The 17,867-nt window shown below is 42.8% G+C and overlaps 1 protein-coding gene across 1 annotated transcript in view; it reads left to right on the top strand.

The window, feature by feature from the left end:
* The first annotated feature begins 5,375 nt into the window (after window positions 1-5,375).
* GABRR1 (gamma-aminobutyric acid type A receptor subunit rho1) overlaps window positions 5,376-17,867 on the top strand; it is a 36,557-nt gene continuing 24,065 nt past the window's right edge. Inside the window, 3 exon segments of the mRNA XM_045865424.1 lie at window positions 5,376-5,442; window positions 9,782-9,968; window positions 13,827-13,831. Of these exon segments, the coding sequence (XP_045721380.1) occupies window positions 5,376-5,442; window positions 9,782-9,968; window positions 13,827-13,831 (259 nt within the window).

Genomic DNA, 17,867 nt, shown 5'->3' with positions numbered 1-17,867 from the left:
CAGGCTGTTTTCGTCCTTCCTGAATCACAGCCCCTGTTTTGTTCAAGCATCTGCCCCTTCCCTGTCCAGAAGGGGATCCTGATTTGTCTGAGATCACATTTTCCCCTGATGAAGGTAACTGATCTAGGGGTGGACTTACGACCTTACGTGGTGGGCCCGGTCAAAAGGTAGGGAAGGGCTTATCTTCCATACTCCGGGAAGAGGTGGTCTCTCTTTCTCTCCCATTGGCTATGAGTGAGGAAACGTGTTGCTGTTGGCAGCCATATTCAACCACAGGAAAGAAAATAGAAGAAACACAAAAGAATGAGGGAAGGAAAGAACCTGAGTTATTGTTGTTGCTGTTCTTTAAGAACCTGAGTTTTTGATGACACCACTAAATCAAATAACCCTGCAGCCTGGGTTTCTTGTTATTGTGAGATAATGCATTTCTTTTTAAGCCTGCTTGAGTCAAGACTATTTTTTGCAGATACCGTACCTGTATATATAGATTGATGGACTCCCTTTGCTTTCCCCAAGGGCACCCAGTGGACTTCAGTCCCTTGGGTGGGCTGAAATAGTGATTGAGAGCCACTACTTTTTGTTTGTTTGTTTGTTTTTCTTTAGAATTCCAGTATAGTTAATATTAGTTTCAGGTGCACAATATAGTGACTCAACACTTCCATATATTATTGAGTGTTCATCATGATAAGTGCACTCTTTAATCCCCTTCACCTATTTCACCCATCCCCCACCCTCTTCCCCTCTGATACCCATCAGTTTGTTCTCTATAGTTAAGAGTCTGTTTCTTGAAGGGTCACTATTTTTTTTTTTAAGATTTTATTTATTTATTTGAGAGAAAGAGAGGGAGAGAGAGAGCACAAGCAGGAGGAGTGGCAGGCAGAAGGAGAAGCAGACTCCCCGCTGAGCTGGGAGCCTGATGAGGGGCTCGATCTCAGGATCCTGAGATCATGACCTGAGCCGAAGGCAGAAGCTTAACCGACTGAGCCACCCAGGCTCCCTGTCCCTTGACTACTCTTTATTTTAAACTATTTATTGGTTTTCCACGGGTCACTTGTTGAGGAGGTTGTTGCAAATTATTTCTGTGATATTTTTCTTTCCATTGACATAGCACTTTACAGATACTTATTATTTATTGCTAGTCCTAGATGGATCTATAACTTAGAGGGATTATTCCAAATGAGAGATTGCAGTACAACAAGTCAAAAAAATATCCAAAGTTACCGAAGATGTCCATTACTGTGCTGAAAATACTCTATATGTCGTAAGTCCTCCTCTCATTACTAGTTCTCTCCTGACGGAGGGAAAAATTCAAGTCATCTAAAATAACAAACCATGGTAGTTTTTAAAAAACAGGAATCTTTAGTGCTGCCTTCCTTCATTCTCCTTTTCAAGGGTGGGGGATTATATATATGTTTTTCTTACTGCCCTTTGTTGCTGGTTTATGTTCATAACCTCTAATCAATTTAAACTAAATCACATTTTAAAGACCCACTTGTGGCTCCTATTGGAAAGAACTTGCCAAAGCAGGAAGTAGGGGTTGCCTCATGGGAAGGAGACCAAACGCCCAACATCCCAAAGATTTTGGCCAAGTGTTTGAGGGATTGTTCAGAGAATCACCAGGTAATTTGTCTAAGCATTCATGAAACATTTATTATTTTACCATAATTATGAGAAATAAAGAATCAAAAAGGAATGTAATTTTTCATCCAACAGTGTACAAAGTCTTGTGCTGGGTGCTGGTGTGATAAAAAGCTGAATAAGATACAGTTGATGACATTTTATTTGAGAGAGAGAGAATAAGAGAGAGCACATGAGAGGGGGGAGGGTCAGAGGGAGAAGCAGACTCCCTGCTGAGCAGGGAGCCCGATGCAGGACTCAATCCCAGGACTCCAGGATCATGACCTGAGCCGAAGGCAGTCGCTTAACCAACTAAGCCACCCAGGCGTCCAGTTGATGACATTTTATATTGTCCTTAGAGAAAGAAGGTTAACACAGTGTATGTGAAACAAGTAGCCAACCATTTTAGGCAGCAGATGATTAGATGCTAAAGTTTGCAGTACAGACTAAGTGCTATCAGCACACAGAGAAGGAGAGCTCAAGATGAACTATTGCGGTGTTGAGAGGTTATTTTATAAAAAAGATGAGCCACACAGGGTCGTTTGGATTTGGATGAACTTTCAAGGTGAGAAAATTGGGGCAATTATGATATTGTGTTTAAAAAATTAAATCAGGGCGCCTGGGTGGCTCAGATGGTTAAGCGTCTGCCTTCGGCTCAGGTCATGATCCCAGGGTCCTGGGATCGAGTCCCGCATCGGGCTCTCTGCTCCTTGGGAGCCTGCTTCTCCCTCTGCCTCTCTCTCTCTCTGTCTCTCATGAATAAATAAATAAAATCTTTTAAAAAAAAATTAAAAAAAAATTAAAAATTAAATCAATGCTAATCAAAAATAATTTTCATTTCAAACACTGTTGAACGTTTTCCTAAAATGTATCACTGCATGAGCATCTGAAGTTGTTTTCTGTTTTTTGGAAGGCTTCAAAATTAAACTTAGAAAACAATGTCAATGTATTTATGTACTTTGTTCTTTAGGAAATAAAAGCATTGGGCATTGAATAGGTTCATTATTCATTGACTAAATATTTATTGAGCACTTACTGTGAGCCAGTGAAGATTCTAAGTGATGAGCAAAAGAGATATGCTTCACAGATGATTGAAATCTTGTTCAGAATAGTTAGAAAGGGAAGGAATAGATACAAAATCTAATTAGGTAGGGTGGTTGGGGGGCTTCTCCGAAAAGGCAATGTTCAGTTAAGATTTAAAGAATGAGAAGAGCCAGCCAGCCCTGCCAAGAGGGCAGCAGAACTCCAGGCAGTCCCTGAGGTTGAGTTTGAGGTGCCCATGTGTATCAGCCAGGGCTCTCGAGAAACAGAATCTATGGGATACAGATCTATGTTTCTATGTATCTATGTATTTATCTAACTATCTATCTCCTGCTTTGTTTATTTCAAGGAATCGGCTTATGTGATTGTTGGAGCAGGAAGCCCAGAATTTATAGGGCAGGCTGGTAAGCTGGAGCTCTCAGGAAGGAGAGGATGCTGTAGTCTTAAGGCAGAATGTCTTCTTCCGGGAAACCTCAGGTTTACTCTTTAAGTTCTTTCAGTTGATTGGATGAGGCCCACCCACATTATCAAAGGTAATCTCCTTCACTTAAAGTCAACTGATGGTAGATGTGAACCACATCTACAGAATGCCTTTCCAGCAAGACCTAGATTAATGTGTGATTAAATAACTGGGTAGTATGGCCTTGCCAAGATGACACATAAAACATCATAGCAGGAAACCGTCACATCTAACACAATGTCCGGAGCCTGATGAGATGAGGGAAGGTAACCTGATAAACTTGGGGATCTGGGCAGGAGTCTCAAGGCCAGGATACAGAGTTTAGCTTTTATTCAAAGTGCATCGGGAAACCATAGAAGGAAAGTGATTCTAAAGTTTATATGGAAAGGCAAAAGATCCTGAATAGCCATTAAAATATTGAAGAAGAACAAAGTTAGAGGACTGATACTACCCAACTTCAAGATCTACTTTACAGCTACAATAATCATGACAGTGTGATATTTTTGAAAGAGTAGACCGTAGATCCATGGAACAGAATAGAGGGACCAGAAATAGACCCATACAAATATAGTCATCTAATTCTGACAAAGGAGCAAAGACCATTTGATGGAGAAAGGATAGTCTTTTCAACAAATGGTGCTGGAACAACTGTATATCCACATGCACACACACACACACACACACATAAGAAGAAAGAAAAGAAAAAGTGAATCTAGACAAAGACATCTACTCATGCAGCAAATATTTATTGATTTCTACCAAGTGTCAGGCACCAAGCTTGCGATGATTCTCATGATGAAAAAATATGTGTGGATAAAATTCTGACTCCGCTACTGGAGGATTATATTCTGATGGTCTTTTGGTCCTTGGCACTGTAGTTGTGGCTGGGGCACTTGTGGAACTCTTGGCTGGGTTTGTTCAGATCCAAAGACTTAGACAGTGGAAAGCTCAATCCAGCTAACTGAGGCTTCTTATTAATCTAGATATCCCATCAATCATAAAAATTGTAAAATAGATGGTGGGCAGTCTCCAAATAGCCTCTTGTCACCACCATATTAAATAATTAAGTAATTTAAGTGGTTTCGGTGTGACATCAACACCAGCTGGTTTATGGATTAGTAATTCAACAGGAAAATGACACATTACATTACGGATGGGCTAAAAAAAACCTAGAGATCAGGGAATCACACTGAACTAAAATAGCAGATGCAGAACAGGGCTGATGGCTGTCAATGCCTGCTGTAAATACCACAGCCTTCTTGGCATGCCTGATATTAATGGTCTGATGGACATTTTGTCCCCTCTTTGTTTTGTTCGGGTGCTCTGACTGATCTGGAGTGGTTAGCTCCAGACGTGAAGGGGCAAAGGGGAAAAAGAGCCCAACAAAGTGGGTTTATAGGAATAAAAGTTGGGATTCAAGTCACTGCTACCTGACTCCTGGGATGGAGAGAGTAACTAGAGTTTGGCAGACTGCTGATTGTTCCCCCAAATGTATTCTCCTGTTTTCACATAATGAAGGAGTTTTAGCTAGGCATAAGGTGACTCATCAAGAAACTACCCGTCTCAGACTCCTCACAGTTGGGAAATGGCCTACTTCTTGCCAGGAGAATGTGAATAGAAGTGATGAGTTCAGCCTCCGTATCACTTTCTTAAAAGGAAATTGCTTGCCTTTCGTTTCTTCTCTTTGCCTCTCCCCATGACCTGGGCAGCCCAACTTGAACCATGCATATAAGGACTGCACCCTAAGAAGGGGCAGTAAGATGGAACAGACATTGTATGCAGCAGACTTCCCCATCAACCTGGACTGCTCGCCTCTGAACTGTTATATGAGAAAGGAACAATATTCTATCTTACTGTTGGTCTTTGAATGTCTCAATTATACAACAGTTTAAATTGTAGGTTGAGCAATACAGTGAGTAAATAAGTACCTGCATCAGGAACTGAAAAATGACTCTTCTGGTCATTGTTTCATCCAATTCATTTTCTTTGCTTTCTCTTGTCCCTAATTCCCTACCTGGCAAGTTTCAGTCCAATGCCAGGAAACCACATTTAGGCACTGTGTTCAGAGCCAGAGCAAAACTGATGTGACAGAATGTTCTAGAGTGAGTTACTTGAAAATAAATTGATGAAGACCTAGGGCCATTGTCTTGGGGCAGCCAGCAGTGTGGTGTCTAAAGTTGACCTTCTTGGTCAGTGAATGTTGGGCTTATTCTGAGGGCTGGAGGCAAGGGGACATTTGAAGAGCCTAGAAGTGGCAATGAGAAAGCAAGCTAGCCTCAACTACTACCTGGTCCCTTCTCCACTGAAGGAATACTACCCTGGAGGTCCTGCACTGGTGTAGAGAAGGCCATGATGAGTGAGGAATTAAAAAAAAAAAAAGAAGTTAGAGGGGTGCCTGGGTGGCTCAGTTGGTTGAGTGTCTGACTCTTGATCTCGGCTCAGATCATGATCTCAGGATCGTGAGATTGAGCCCCACATTGGGCTCTTTGCTCAGCAGGGAGTCTGCTTGAGTTTCTCTCTCTTCCTCCGCCTCTCCACCCCTCCCCGACCCCCGGCATGCACACTTTCTCTTTCTCAAATAAATAAATAAATCTAAAAAAAAAAAAAAAAAAAAGGAAGAAGGTAGAAAGAGAGGAAACTGGTGTGCTGAATAAAGGAAAAGAAGGATTTGGTCAAAAACAGTGGTTTTTAAAATTGGTCTGGAAATGCCATACTTAAATAAGTCAGTCTGTGTCCTCAGCTTTGGATCTTGATTTCTAACTCCTCTGCCTTCCTGAATCTGGATGCTAGCCCCAACTGGTTCTCTCAGGCCACATGTCATCTTTACAAAACCCTCCTATGTCTTTATCTTGCAAAAATGGCATGGATATTCTCCGCAGTAGAGTTACATGGTGTTAAGGGGGGGGGAAACATTTAGTAAGAGCACTTATAGGTCGGGAAGTTGCAAAGTGCACATGGCTTTCTGAGCCCTCATGACCCCCCGCCCCCGAAGGGTGCTTGGGCTGGGTATGGTTGCCACCGCCGAATGCAGAAAGGGCTCCAAGACAGGGCCCCTTCCCATAGGGTTCTGCCGTTGGAGCTTCCTGGTGGGACAAGTGGCCTTGTTGGGAAGGCTGGGCATCTAGCATTAGCCTGTCCTTGATTGAGCTAACTCAGACCTGTTGAGCCGGCTCTCTGCTAAACTACTGAGAGAAGGTAGGAAACGCATATTTCAGGCCATCTGGATTTGCTCTCTTTGGTTATGTCCAGGGTCCTCCAAGCGAGAAAGAATGCATTTTCCAATATTCCAACATGTGCCTCAAAGAGCCATTTAATGGCCCCCTCAATGCCTTCTTGGCTTAGAGATTTTTGTGTACTCAGCCCCAGGGTCTTTTCCCTTTGCCACTTTGATTCTTCAGGTCAGCAAGTCACTATCAATTGAGTATCTAATCATGCTTGGCTTGCGTTGACTTCTGGAGACATCACATATTCTGTCTTTATTTCTGTATGTTGAATTCTTTTCATCATCTGTTTATTGACTGCTGTTAAAGGATAATTTATATAAGAAGATCTAATCATAACTCTCATCTAACTATAAAAATGAACACATGTCAAAGTTTTTATTTAACTCATTAATTAGCAAGAGGACTAGTAAGATGTTACAAGTAGTTCATATGAGGATTTGATTTACAGAGATTTATCTTATGTACTGAACAAAAAGAATAGTTTGCATAGCTATGGACAGAAAAGATATATTACTATCAGCTTTCTACATGTTGATGTCTACTTGTACAGAGTTGTAAAATAGTCTGGTCAAAGACAAACAAAGGCCACATCCTTAGAGGATGAGATAATCCCTGGAGGGTCCACTGGACAAGGCTTAGTATTCTATTGCAAGGACACCCAATAATTTCTTTTGTCCATTTCAATATCTGACAGTTTCTCCTGGCAGACTTCCTTCCCCTTGTGATCACACATAACTTAAAGATTATTCTTGGTCATCAAAAAAGCTGGTCTCAATAGGGTTGGCTGATTACTTAGATAGGTGCATCAAAATTGTTGATTGATCAGAGAGGCTTCCTTTCAGCCTGCTTTGAGAAATCTAGAGTCATACAGTATTGAATGGTCCCAAATTAACTTCTGTCTGTAAGTGTTCATGAGGAATCTTAGACTAGACTTTGAAAAGCACATCTTATTTGTTGTCCCAAGATATTCACCCGACTTTAGCTGTAGTACCTTTACATTTGGGCAAATTCCTCTCTTCTTGAGGTGTCAAAAAAATATCCCAAAGGCTTGTCTTTGAAGTGACCTTCCTTATTACCTATCAGGCTGGACTCTATAAACTCGTTCAGGTCAATTTTCCTGGGAGGACTTTGTAAGCATTGACTCCATGATTATAGCCAAACTTTGTACTTTATTCTTTAAAAAATTTTTTTAATGATCTTATTTTTAAGTAATTTCTACACCCAACGTGGGGCTCATATTTAGAATCCCTAGATCGAGAGTTGCATGCTCTATCTCCTGAGCCAGCCAGGGACCCCCAAATTTTGTTCTTTAAAAGGGCTTGTCACATCTATTCAACTGAGCATCAGCAACTATAATATTCCAGGCAATGCATTGATCCCCTAATGGAGTCTTCCAATTATGTCTTGGCAAAAAGGAGGACAGATTCTTACTGAACATATGTAAACAATTATATTGAAAAGTAAAGAGAGGGGTGCCTCGGTGGCTCAGTTGGTTAAACGACTGCCTTCAGCTCAGGTCATGATCCTGGAGTCCTGGGATTGAGTCCCGCATTGGGCTCCCTGCTCAGCGGGGAGTCTGCTTCTCCCTCTCCCACTCCCTGCTCTTGTGCTCTCTCTCTCTTTCTCTCTCATTCTCTCTCTCAAATAAATAAATAAAATCTTTAAAAAAAAGAAAAAACCATATATCATTTTTAAATGTTTCATTTTAGTTTACAACAGTAGAATTTACAAAATTATTGTGAATTACATATAGCATAAGAAGAAAAAGGAGGGGCACCTGGGTGGCTCAGGATGGTTAAGCGTCTGCCTTCGGCTCAGGTCATGATCCCAGAGTCCTGGGATCAAGCCCAGCATCAGGCTCCCTGCTCAGTGGGAAACCTGCTTCTCCCTCTCCCACTCTCCTTGCTTGTGTTCCCTCTCTCGCTGTGTATCTCTCTGTCAAATAAATAAATAAAATATTTAAAACAAAACAAAAACAAAAACTATGACCTTTAAAAAAAAAAAGAAGAAGAAAAAGGAAAAGCTTCCTTACACATCCAATAAATAGAACATTAAAACAAATCAACAGTATTCCAAAGAACCTCAATAAAATTTCCTGCACCAGTTTGTTTAATCTTATGTAATTAACTCTCATTCTGATGGATGTTGGGTTAGCAGTTTCATGAAACTGTCTGCTTTTCAACTATAAAGAGTCCTGGAAATCCTAAGTTCCACTGATATGCTCTGAAAGTTATTCAAGCCATGTCTGCCGAGATTTGAAGAGTCAATGGTTTGAAGGACCTTGTGCTATCTTCTTCCACAAGGTTCTGGGAGTGCCCTTCTTTGCTGAAGACACAAACTCTGGCCTATTGATTATAGCAGTCTTTGAATAAGCATCAAAGAAAAAGATAACTATCTACAGTGTTTAAACAATTCAACCGAGTAAATTCTGAAGATCTTATTGGCTTTATTCAATGATTCACCAATCAGGCAACATCAATCTAGCAGATAGAAAGGAGCTCTGAGGAGCTATATAAAATGAAAGATTTGTATAAGCAGAAGGGATGGGATAAGGAAGTTACACTAGACGAAAAAGTAGACTGGTTACTGCAAGGTTACTTTCCTTTAGGGGATGGCAGGGGTCTATCAGGTAGATTACTAACTAATGCTAATTAGGTGACTTCTGATTGACTGGTTTAAGATTCCATTTCTGGGGGAGCTGAAACTACGTCTTGGTTTGGTGATATGGAGCTGAGCATAAGTGACTCCATTTTGGGCCCATTCTTTCAACAATAGATAGCACAGACTTAACGGCTATTGCTAATTTATTACTGGTATTTTTTAAATGTGAAATGTCTGATAAATTTCATAATACAAATAATACAGCTGACAAGGAAATGTGGTTCTTTCTGTTCAAAACAAAGACAAAAAATTCTCTTCCCCACTAGCCCTCCCAATCTCAGCCATATAGACAACCTGCCCAGGTAGGAAGCCCTGAGCTTCTGTGGATTCAGCATAGAAGGGAGTGGGGGCAGGGAGCTGTGCAAATCCAGCCCTCAGCTAAAGCAAATAATAATGGCTGAAAGCTTAAAATAGATACAGGGAGGAGCTCATTAACTTGGCACAGGAAGCAGTTCAGTACCTCTGGCATTTCTCATTTTGGAAATTGCTTTGGTCCATTTTCCTTCTATTCATTGGACCAGAAAATACAGACCTTTACTAATATATTCACCAGATATGATGATGAACTAATTTAGACCAGCCGAAATAATTCTTCGACAGGAACACAGGACTTCAACCTCAGTTCAGAAAATCCCTGACATCTGACGTAGGAGGATTTATAGGTTTAGTGGAAATTGCTTTCTCCTGCTCTCCAGATTACATACTGTGGGTTGATTTTTTTTTTTTTTTGCATGAGTAAACATCCTTGGAATAAGGAACAGACCAATAATGTCTTAAGAGAGAAAAAGAACATCCTTTTCCTTTTTGCTATTTCTTGAGAGAACCATTCGCACTTGGAAACCCACGTTGGCTGTCCAGAATATGAAAGTTGGCGTCTTCCTCTTGTGGTGGGGATGGGTTTGGGCCACTGAAAGCAGAGTGCACTGGCGAGGAAGAGAAGTACAAGAGATGTCTAAGAAAGGCAGGTGAGTGGACTTCTGGGGATAGAGCTTAAGGTATTGCTCCGGAGGCATTTCCAGCATATCATGTCTTATGTGTATGCCTTTCCCCACCTTTTCCCTTTGTTCTCCTGCTCCCTCTCTTTTAGGAAGTTAGAATTACGTTGTTGTTTTTTAATGATGCTAGATCAGATACAGTGCTATCATTGTATATTCCTAAATCTCTTATGAATTGTCCTGGCGAAAGATAGACTTTGGAAAAAAAAATATATATATATGCACCTTGTTTTAAAAAATTAAGGGCAATTATTGAATGTCCGCATCCTAGGTTGGGACAAATCTGCAAATTCTCAAATAGCCAATGGGGTCTCTGATTAGTGAGAATGATTTTGTTAGTTCTAATTATTTCTGCTAGATTTGTGGGTCCCTTACAATGTCTTTTAAAAGAAAACGAGGCGGCTTTCTTCAAGCTGTATGGCTGGACGGATCATTAGATTGTCCCCTACTAGTAAGTGGGGAGGGTGCAGGGACGGACCTGCCTGCAGGCCAGCTGCTCGCCCGTTGCCCACGGTGCGTGCCGCCCTGGCCGTGACAGCGTCCGAGGTGGCAGCTGGGGCACAGGCGGACGGCCCCTCGGCACCTGGACTCACTCAGGCGGCTCTGAGCGCAGCACCGGTCATTAACTGATGGCCGTCACAGCGGCACACCTGCTTGCCCCACGTTCATCAGTGAAACAGAGGAAACCTGAACCAGCTCTCTCTTTACTGATGAGGAAAGGGAGACAGGAAGGGCATTCTTGACTCTCAGTTCTTTATCAGCGTTAGGTCCAAATTAAGCTTCAGGTCTCGTTATCTGTGGATGTAAATATGAACAGACGTCAGAAATATCCATTAGTGCGAACGGAAATGCAGCTTTCTGCAGATCGGGGCTAGTGACGGGGCTGGGGGTCTGACTCTTCAGTGTCCCCCTCCTGGGTTTTGAGGGCCCTCCACACATGGGCTCCCGGACAGCCCAGTGACGGCTCACAGCACTCGTTCTAGGATGTTTTAACAACATCACAAAACCAGGAGCTGAAATATCTGGGGATCGTGGGAAGTCCTGGGCACGGAGAGAGACTGCTGTGTATAAACCACACGCCCTGGTTCTGTCAGAGTCGGAAGTTGCTTGGGTGAACAGGGGAATTCGTGGAGCAGTACTGCCATAGAGCTTATCTGAACCAAATGTGCTCATGAGGATTAAAAGCAACCACAGCGACAAACCCTATTGGTTGTCATCAAAAACTTCTCAGCATCTCTCCTAACCTGGAGTTGGAGTGGCGACCTATTGGTGAATACCAATGATGAAGAGCAGTCCCAGAGAATAAAATAGATTTTCTTTAAAAACATCATTTGGGGCACCTGGGTGGGGCAGTCGGTTAAGCATCTGACTCTTGGTTTTGGCTCAGGTCGTGATCTCAGGGTCATGGGATCAGCCAAGGGGGATCGATCTCCATGTTGGGCTCCACACTCAGAGAGGAGTCTGCTTAAAGATTCTCTCCCTCTCCCTCCGCCCCTCCCCCCGGCTCTCTCTCTCTGAAATAAATAAGTAAATCTTTAAAAAATTAAATTAAAAAATTACTTAAAAGTACTTTCATTTTTTTTATTATGAAAGTCATATATGACTATTATTTAACATTTTTAAAAATGGGAAAAATGTTTTAAAAACATTAAAAACATCCCCAAACCCAGAAATTTATGGGTGTTAACATTGTTAACATTGTTGTGTATTCTTCCACTCCTTTTTTTTCTAAGCACATACTGAGTATTAACTAGTTTGGGATTATTCTATACATAAAGTTACATTTGTAGCTTTAATTTATTTAATATGATTTTGTCTGCAAGTTTACTTATTTATAGTCTACATAATTATCATTTGAATGACTGCATTATAATGCATAATAATGCATAATTTACCACCATTTAAACAGTTTCCTCTGTATTATGGACATTTAGTTGCTTCCTTTGTTATTATAAATATTGCACATGAATATCTTTGTGCATGAGAATGGTTGTCTACATACAGGATTTTCTTTTTTTAAATAAGCTCTATGCCCAACGTGGGGCTTGAACTCACAACCCTGTCAAGAGTCACATGCTCTACTAATGGAGCCAGCCAGGCACCCCTACATACTGATTTCTTAATTAGGATAGACTCCTGGAAGTGTACTGGGTCAAATGGCACAAGAACTTTAAAGCTCCATATATATTTTTGCCAAATGGCTTTCCAGAATGGTGGGCCCAACTTATACATCCACCAGCCAGGTTATGTTTTATTTTTATGTAGCCTACATTTTTAAAGGGCTCACTTAATTTCATCCAGATCCTCAACTCATAAACTGCAGGTAGTTTGTATCCAGGCTTCTCTTCATAGTTTCTACTAATGAAATGCAAAGCAAGGTGAACACATGCACACGACAGGGTGAGGAAAGTGAGGTACCTACGGTGCAGAATTTAAGGAGGCACTTGCCTCCTTAGGTTTTGTTCCCCACTTGCCTCACTCTAGTCTCCACCCTGGCAAATAACTCAAGTGTTGTTTCCCAAGATCTCCACAGGAGGCACATCCAGGTGGGATTCTCCTCACAAATCATACTACTGGTAAATATCAGCATGCCAGGGCATTGGGCAATGTTTCTAGAATGGATCAGTAGTTATTGTCTCTCCCTCCTCCCTGGAAGAATGGAGGCATAACCTGTCTACACCACAGGCCCGGGGACAAAGCCCAGCTCCTGCTCTGGGAGGGCAAACTGACCTACCAGAAGCCCAAGTACTGTTCTCATACTTGCTTTGGCATGCTAGAGAATTCCAGTTTATTCTGAAGGTAAAGTGGGTCTGAATAGCTTCAGCTGATTTCTATTTTGGAGGTAATCACACTGGTAGGGTAGAAGGATGGGATGGTGCTAGAGGGGAGACAGAGAAAGTCATCCAGATCTCTGCCTTATCCCAGGTGAGAGACGGTGAAAGCCTGAGGTAGGATATTAGTGGAAAGAATAGGGCTGGGGGAGATGGATCTAAGAGCTTTAAGAAGCTAGAATTGTTAGAATTCGATCGGGTGGAAGTCTAGCAGGTATTTGGATTGGGTGACCTCGTAGAAGGTGGTGCCAGGGAAGGCAGAGCAGGATGAGGAGCAGATTTGGGGGGAAAGAGGCATTCATTATGAACACGTGGACCGGGATGTGCTTTCACAAGATGCTAAGAGACAGCTGTCCAGTCAGAGGCTTATAGGTCTGCAGCTCAGGAGGGAAATCGGGCTTGGAGATGTAGATTTAATCGGAGTCCTCATAAGTGGTGGTGGATGAGGTGGCCCAAAGATGGCCTGTCACATGAAAGAAGAATAGGATCAAGGACAGAACCTTAGGGAAGAGCAACATTTAAGGAGAGGATGGAAGAAGAAGCCTTCCTCGGTGAAGGACGCTGGAAAAGAAGGACCAGAGAAATAGGTGTATGACTGGAATAGAGAGGTGTCAAAGATGCCAAGAGAGTCATTTATTCGAAAGTTGTCAAATGCTTGTTAGAGGGCCGGCACCACCCCGGCAATGGGTACTTCATCAATGACTAAATCAAATACAGGTTTTGCCCTCAAGAGGCTTACAGACTAGAGAGGCATTCCAGCAAAGTGTCAAGGGTTTCCAGAGGGAGGGAGTGAATAATAAGGTCAGATCACACAAAGATACAGTGGCTAAGAGCCACTGAGGACCTCAGAGAAGAGAAGAGTGACAGTGGGTTGAAGAGCGGGGAGAAGAGGGGGTGAGTATAGGTAACTCGTAGGAGAAACCCAGCTGTGAATGGAAAGGCAGTGACTGGTGAGAGTGAGAGAGAGAGCCGGGCAAGAGCTCTCGGGTCAGCAGAGACCCAGCGGGTTCACAGGTTAAAGGGGGAAGGTGGGAGAAAGGCGATGACGATGATGTTGATGATGCATGAGACACTTGCTGTCAAATCCCTGTCCTGACAAAGCACAAGCCATTGGATTATGGACTGGGTCTCTGGCTGCCCTAAGTATCTTGGAAGTTGATTTTCTCCTAAGTGAGTAAGTCGTGTTCTCTCCTCATCTTGTCCCTTCATTCTCCAGATGGTTTGCTTGAACTTTTACCCTCTTCTTTGGGCTGCTGGTTCTTGTCCAGTTATGACCTGCCACTCAACCTGACGGTTTCCCGAGGCCTGTACTTACGCTGCTCCCCATGCTCATGACACCCTTCCCTTTCCTCTTTCTCCTGCTCATTTCTTTTGCTGCTCCAGTGCTTACCAGAGACAACACCTTCTCTGAGGAGCCTTCGTTGGCCCCCCTCCACCCCTGTCTCTCAGTCTCAACTGGGCAACTTACTTCTGAGCTTCCACAGCCCCAATCCATCCCATCTCAGAGGACCAATCTCTCAGCATTAGTGCTCCCTCCTCATCTGCCACAGCTTCTAGACTATGAGCTCCTTGAGGGCTGTATTAGTCTGCTCGGGCTGCCATAAAAAATCACCACAGACTGGATGGCTTAAGCAACAGACAGTGATTCTCTCACAGGTCTGGAGGCTAGAAGTCCATGATCAAGGTGTCGGCAAATTTGGTTTCTGGTGAAGTCTCTCTTCCTGACTTGTAGACAGCCCCCTTCTTGCTGTGTCCTCACATGGCCTTTCCTAGGTGCTTGCTGAGAGGGATGGAGGAGGCATCTCTGGTGTCTCTTCCTCTTCTTGTAAGGACACCAGTCCTATTGGATCAGAGCCCCATTCTTATGATCTCATTTAGCCTTAATTACCTCCTTAACAACCGATCACCAAAAACAGTCACACTGGGAGTTAGGGCTTTAACATATGAATCAGGGGGGCACAGTCCAGTCCATAACAAGGGCTCAACTTGTACCTTTGTCCTTGTCACCCCAAGTTCAAGTACAATATCTGATACATGATAGATACTCAAGAAATGTTAAGCATAAATAAATGAGTCCTAACTCTTGCTATTCCTGTACTTTATTCATCCAACAAATATGGCTTCACTACATGATGTTCCAGGTGCTGCACCCAGGGCTTGGGAGACAATGGCGATCCCTTGAGATACTGACAGTTTAGTGGGGGTGACAGACATTAATCAAATAATTTTTACAGAATGTCAGAATTTCAAGGACCTTAGAAATCCCTTCATTTAAAGATGAGAAGAAATGGGCCCCAAAATATACAATACTTATGCCAAGGTCATGCAACCTCCCCTCAGAATTCCACACCTCTCATTTCTTTATGTCCAGGACCCACCCCTCACCATCACAAAGGGAAAACAGGACATTATATTGATGGGTGTAAGATTCGGGTTGAACCACATGAAAATGTTTTTCTAGGTCAAAACCAGTTGAATGTCAGCCATTTTATGTGGTTCAAACATTTTCTTGCTTAATCCTTATAGCAGTCTTATAAAGTTAGTATCATTCCCCATTTTATAGAAAACAGAGGCACAGAAAGATCAAGTAACCTGCCCAAGGTTTACGGCTAGTCTGGGGCCACCCTGGGAATCACACTGAAGTCTGACTGGTGCCAAATGTGAGCCCCTCCCCATACCGTAAGCTGCCTCCTTGAGAAAACCTAACTTCAAATAAGTGATTGTGACTTGTGATTACTGTGACATCAGGCCTCCCTGTGGGTTTTTACTACCCACTCTTCTGGGCCTGGTCCTGTTTCATTTCCAGGTGAGAGGGCAGGAGGTGGGAGAAGGTAGAGAAGTTCATTCAGTAATTTCACTTACCAAAATATGTTGCGGGCTATCTCCTTGACAAACATAGTCTTTGCTTGTTTTTTTGGTTTTGTTTTTTTTTTTTTTTTAAAGATTTTATTTATTTATTTGAGAGAGAGAATGAGAGACAGCACAAGAGGGAAGAGGGTCAGAGGGAGAAGCAGACCCCCCGCTGAGCAGGGAGCCCGATGCGGGACTCGATCCCGGGACTCCAGGATCATGACCCGAGCTGAAGGCAGTCGCTCAACCAACTGAGCCACCCAGGCACCCCTTGGTTTTGGTTTTTTAACAGCTGGTATATTTAGTTAGTGATGGGAGCTCAAAAGACATTTACCGAGAGTCTAAAGTGTTCAAAGGCACATAGGTATATAGTGAATAGAATATGATCAGTAAACAAAGGTTGCTCATAAAGGGGGTAGCATTGGAATTAGAGACAGATTTCTACATGTGAGAAAATAGTGTATAGAAAATAGTTAAAGAGCTATAATAAATGGGAAAAATACAAAGTGAGAATTCTGATAAAGAGAATAGGTGGGAAAAAAATCAGAGCTTTAAATTAAAAGAAAGTAATCCAGTGTCTTCAAATGGGAAGGCAAAGGGAATTTATGTTGGGACATATGTACAAGATAAAAGACATGATCTAGGCTGAGATTTTACCTGAGAAGTAAGGGGACAAACATGCTCTTGCTGTGCCCATTTGCCTCCACCAAGGGTGATAGCATCCTAGGTCTTTGTGCTACGGACCTGCCAGGTTGGTGGGAACAGGGGTCAGTCACGGTGGCAGGAAGAAAGCTTGATCAGATGAGCCTGAGATAGGACTTGGAGATAAGATCAGAAGCCACATTGAAGTTGGACTGGTCCCACCCACACCACACACAACCCCTGCTGTCTTTTCATCCCAGGCAGCTCAGGTCTCCCACAGGTGCACTGGCCTCTGGTGTCAAGGAGTGTTCACACCCTGTGTTAGTCAGGTTCTCTACAGAGAAACAGAACCACTAGTATGCATGTAATATGTATCTATCTATCTGTAAATGCGGTATTACATAGATACATTGTGTGACACAGATGTAGTGTAATATACATGTATGGAGAGAGAGGAGGGAAGAAGATTTATTATACAGCAACAGGAGTTGAGGCTGTAACTCAAGTCTGAAGGCAGTCTGGTGGCAGAATTCCCTCATCCTCAGAGGATCTCAGCCTTTTCTCTTAAGGCCTTCAATTGATTGGATGAGACCCACCCACACCATGAAGAGCAATCTGCTTTGCTTAAAGTCTACTGATGTAAATGTTTTTTGTTTTTTTTTTAAGATTTTATTTATTTATTTGACAGAGAGAGACACAGCGAGAGAGGGGACACGAACAGGGGCAGAGGGAGAGGGAGAACTGGACTCCCCACTGAGCAAGGAGCCTGATGTGGGACTCGATCCCGAGACCCTGGGATCATGACCTGAGCCGAAGGCAGATGCTTAATGACTGAGCCACCCAGGCACCCTACTGATGTAAATGTTAATCACATCTTTAAAAATACCTCACTTCAGGGCACATGGGTGGTTCAGTGGGTTAAGCATCCGACTCTTGATTTTGGCTCAGGTCATGATCTCAGTGTCGTGAGATTGAGCCCACACTGGGCTCCACGTTGGGCATGGAACCTGCTTAAGATTCTTCCTCTCTCGGGGCACCTGGATGGCTCAGTCGGTTAAGCGGCTGCCTTCGGCTCAGGTCATGATCCCAGGGTTCTGGGATTGAGCCCCACATCGGGCTCCCAGCTCTGTGGGAAGCCTGCTTCTCCCTCTCCCACTCCCCCTGCTTGTGTTCCCTCTCTCACTGTCTCTCTCTCTGTCAAATAAATAAATAAAATCTTAAAAAAAAAAAAAAAAAGATTCTTCCTCTCTCTCTCCCTGCGCCCCTCCCCCTGCTGCTCCCTCTCTCAATAAAAGCAAAAACAAACGAACAAACAAAACAAAAAAAACCCCTTGCAGCAACATCTTGTTTAAACAGGCTGGTGTTTAACCAAAAAGTGGGTACCATGGCCTAGTGAAGTTGACACATAAAATTACCCATTACATACCCATTACATACAAACCAAACCCAGCATTGTGGTTTGAAAAGCGGATTATTGGTTACTTATTCAAAAATCCAACTTAGTAAGAAATCAAAAGAAATGAACTATTTACACCCAAGGGAAAAT

This window comes from Mirounga angustirostris, unplaced genomic scaffold (assembly GCF_029215605.1).
Source record: "Mirounga angustirostris isolate CCGP_5_RB_7025 unplaced genomic scaffold, mMirAng1.0.hap1 SCAF_8, whole genome shotgun sequence".
In the NCBI taxonomy this organism is placed as follows: Eukaryota; Metazoa; Chordata; class Mammalia; order Carnivora; family Phocidae; genus Mirounga; species Mirounga angustirostris.
This window is presented reverse-complemented; position numbering and strand designations above follow the sequence as displayed.